We start from the raw sequence: 3,889 nt of genomic DNA on the forward strand, positions 1-3,889 counted from the left end.
CAACACGCGGTCGAATTTGGATAAATGTTGTTTGGAATCTAATATATATAATAGGTTGAGTTGTTTGTTGTACGTGTATGTATATGTATGAAATATAGCCTGAAATATTTAGTGTTTTTTTAACGATTTCCGTTTCGCGCGTAGTTAGTCCCGTTGTGCTCGTTTGATTTTTTCGAGTTGAACGATGATTTCGAAAAAATTTAACTCGCACCGAGCAAGAAGATATGGCCCGTTAATAATTCAGGTGGAGTTAGTTTATTTTATTTTAATAAAATTATATATTTACACTTTCTACCCCTGAAATATTGTAAAGTTGAGGGGACGTTGTGTAAGTTGAACCGAATTTGAGGGGCCGTTTGTAGTGCGAACGCAAACTCAAAACGACAAGCCGATAAAACTAAAACTAAATCTTTTGTCATGCATATTAGTATATAGGGATATAAAATTATATATTTACACTTTCTACCCCTGAAATATTGTAAAGTTGAGGGACGTTGTGTAAGTTGAACCGAATTTGAGGGGCCGTTTGTAGTGCGAACGCAAACTCAAAACGATAAGCCGATAAAACTAAAACTACATCTTTTGCCATGCATATTAGTATGTAGGGATAATAATTATAATGATAAATGATAATGATATTATTTTGCTAAGTTATAAAATAAAAATTTTGAATCAAAGATAAGAATTTAGTCATATACCCCGTACAATTTAAGATGCAAATCTTTACAAAATAGACTAAATCATTTATTAATGGTAAAAATTTAATACTCCAACTAAGATATGACAAATATTAGCTAATAATGAACTAAAATCGCTTAAAATTCATTTTCAATATATTAACTGGAAAATTTTCACAAAAAGCAAATTCCTCACAAAAATAAAAAATTCCCTTTTAACAAATTTACTTCAGGAAACAAAGATAATCTCATGAATTATCGAAATATCAAGTAAATAAATTCGTCCAAATAAAAATTAGCTGTCATCAACGCTTCCGATTCGCAGCGTTACCTTAACCGCCTTAACAAAAAACCAAAAAATAACGCTTAAATACCACCAAACTCCACCTCTCGCGCGTGGTTACACGGTACAATCGAACTAAAGAGCTTCATCGAGTTGTCGCAACCATAGCGACAAAGTAGCGCATGAAGTACACATTACACGAAAAGCGCGTACATAAATCAAAATAAGGCCAAAGGCGGCCAAAATGTGGCATGATATGTATGGTGGAGGGATTACACGACAGCTCATCATACATAAATTCCCCATATAGTAAATAAATAAAGTAAGGAAAAATAACAAAGATTTTAATTAAAAGAATACATTATTTACTTTCCTTTAATTAAATATCGAAGTAAATAAAAATTAAATAAAAAACATTATATATACCCTCCCCTTATTTACGTTTTGACCGCTTAATAAAAGGAGTGAAAGAAGAACATCTCAAAACAAATAAAAAAATTACAAAGTGTTTTTTGTTCATCAAATCAAATAAAGTGTAAATCAAATCAACCGAAGGTACTTTTTTTCGTTTTTTCTGTTTCAGTTACAGTATAAATTTATATTTTTTAATCAACACATTAATCTTTAAGTTTTACTGTTCATCCTTTTTCCCAATTGTTTGTGTACGTCTGATTTTACTTCATTATTTCTGTATATATATTACATTAAGTAATTTAAATTAATTTAAATTAATTGAAGCTGATGTTTTTTTATTTGCAGTTGAAAAAGGGGGTTTAGGCCAAAACAAAGAGGAAGAAGAACTGATTTTATGTCTGCAAGTTTTTTGGCTGTGATTGGGGCTCCGGTGAAGCACTGGATTACTTTTTCACTGTTCATCTGTTCATATCTCTGCTGCTTTATTCAGCAGAGATTATTAATTCATTCTCATTTAGTTTCGATGCGTTTGAGGTCAAAAAGGTACAAATTTCTTTAAATTCTTGTTTCATTGTTTATTTATATTTATTTAATCTCCATGTGACCATTTTTTATATTTATTATTATTATTTGCAGGACTTGTTCTGGAATAGTAAAGTGTTTTGGTTGTTTTCACATAGAAAGATTTTGTGGGAGTTTAAGTTTTAATAATAATCAAAAAGGTTCATTCATAAGGTTGAATTAGATATATTAGTCGTATTAGTTGTTTTCAATTTATTAATTTTCTGGTCGGTTGTGGTGATTATTTGGTGGTTGTGAAAATGTCAATTTTTTTAAATCAATCACCGGTAAATCAAGAAGTTGTCGGTAACAAAAAGACCAAAAGGAGGGGAAATTTAGCCATACCAAAAATGGAACAAAACGGTTTTTCGAAAACGGTTCGGATCATTGTTCATGATCCTGATATGACTGATGACTCTGGTGATGATGAACCGGCTACAAAGTGTAAAATGATCGTTCGGGAAATTAAGATTTCCACGACTTCTTCGGGGACTGATAGTTCAATTCAAGATAGTCAACCTCAGAGGACTAATTCTGGGGTGAAATATAGAGGTGTTCGACAACGTAAATGGGGTAAATGGGCTGCTGAAATTCGCAACCCGTTATTATCTAAACGCGTTTGGCTTGGTACGTTTGATACCGCTGAAGAAGCTTCAAGAGCTTATGAAAAAAAGAAACTCGAGTTTGAAAATATGGCTGGAACCTCAAAGGTTTCTCATAACAAGAAAAAGAATCGTTCGCCAAGTTTTACATCAAATAAAGAAATTGAAAAACGTGCAATTTCGGAAGAATCTGTGTGTGTGGTCCCACATACGTCACCATCTTCAGTTCTTGAAGTTGAGTCGTCATCAAATACCAAAATTTTAGTCAACGATGTCATAAAGATGGAAACTTTTGAGCATTCAGTTCTTGAAGTTGATTCGTCATCAAATAACAAAACTTTAATCAACGATGACATAAAGATGGAAACTTTTGAGCATTTGAAAGAAGAACCGTTGGACCCGTTGCCTGTTGATGACTCAATGACATTGTCTGAAATTGGTAAAGATTTGGACCTCGATTTAGAATTTGGCTCGTTATTTACCCGAAACATCGATTCGTTTAATGAGTTTGCGGATGTTGATGATTTTGGATTTTGCGGTTTGGATGATAAACAAGTAATCGATTTGCCTGAATGGGACGAGGAAGAGATTGCTTGGATGAACACATTAGTAGGCAACCCAACCAGTTTTACAGCTAGTAATTAAATTAAAGGAATTAAGTAGAATTAGTAACTATTAAGAGTGGTTTTTAAATAAAATTTAAATGCTCTTAATAGAAAATGGTTAAACTTTTTGTGTGTTGGCTCGGACAGTGAAATGTGATTCGGGTCAACTTTCATGGACTAGAATAATGGGTTGTTTTTGCTTCTTTAGGATATTTTTTAATGTAATTAAGTTTTTTTTTTGTTGTTGAATTTACTGTTTTTATTTTCTGTTTGATGAGTAAATTTTGATAAAAGCAAGCAACTGAATATTTTTGCTATGATCGTAACTGTAATTTGAACGTAAGCCATTGAGTGTGCGATAAATTCCTCTTGTTGGTGCATTAAAGTGTGACTCTGAGGTATTGTGGTCAACAGCTCAGATTCTACACTTCATTATTTTATTGGAAAACAGCTAAAAATTGAGAAGTCTTTAAATAAATAAAGCAGTTATATAATATTGTAATAATATTCTTATAGGTAGTACAGTAATATTTAGTATTTTATATTTTATTTATTACGTGTGTATATTCATGTATTTGCTGAGCCCTCGGTCCGGTGTTTGTTGCGCTTTTTTAATGGTTTTGTCGATTGATAAGTGTAAAAAATTGGGTCTCTAAAGTGTATCTCTCACTTGTTTTCTTTTCTCACTGTTCATTGTTGGGTTTTATCTGGCTTAGGGTTTTTGACTTGATATTTTGGGGTTGAATT

General features: G+C 32.0%; 1 protein-coding gene across 1 annotated transcript; it reads left to right on the forward strand.

Moving 5' to 3' along the window:
* Window positions 1–2,339: 2,339 nt before the first annotated feature.
* LOC139864046 (uncharacterized) lies at window positions 2,340–3,182 on the forward strand. Its single transcript, XM_071852631.1, has one exon. It carries the CDS (start codon window positions 2,340–2,342, stop codon window positions 3,180–3,182), a length of 843 nt encoding a protein of 280 aa, XP_071708732.1.
* The last annotated feature ends 707 nt before the right edge of the window (window positions 3,183–3,889 follow it).

The sequence above is a fragment of the Rutidosis leptorrhynchoides genome, chromosome 8 (assembly GCF_046630445.1).
Source record: "Rutidosis leptorrhynchoides isolate AG116_Rl617_1_P2 chromosome 8, CSIRO_AGI_Rlap_v1, whole genome shotgun sequence".
NCBI classification, from domain to species: domain Eukaryota; kingdom Viridiplantae; phylum Streptophyta; class Magnoliopsida; order Asterales; family Asteraceae; genus Rutidosis; species Rutidosis leptorrhynchoides.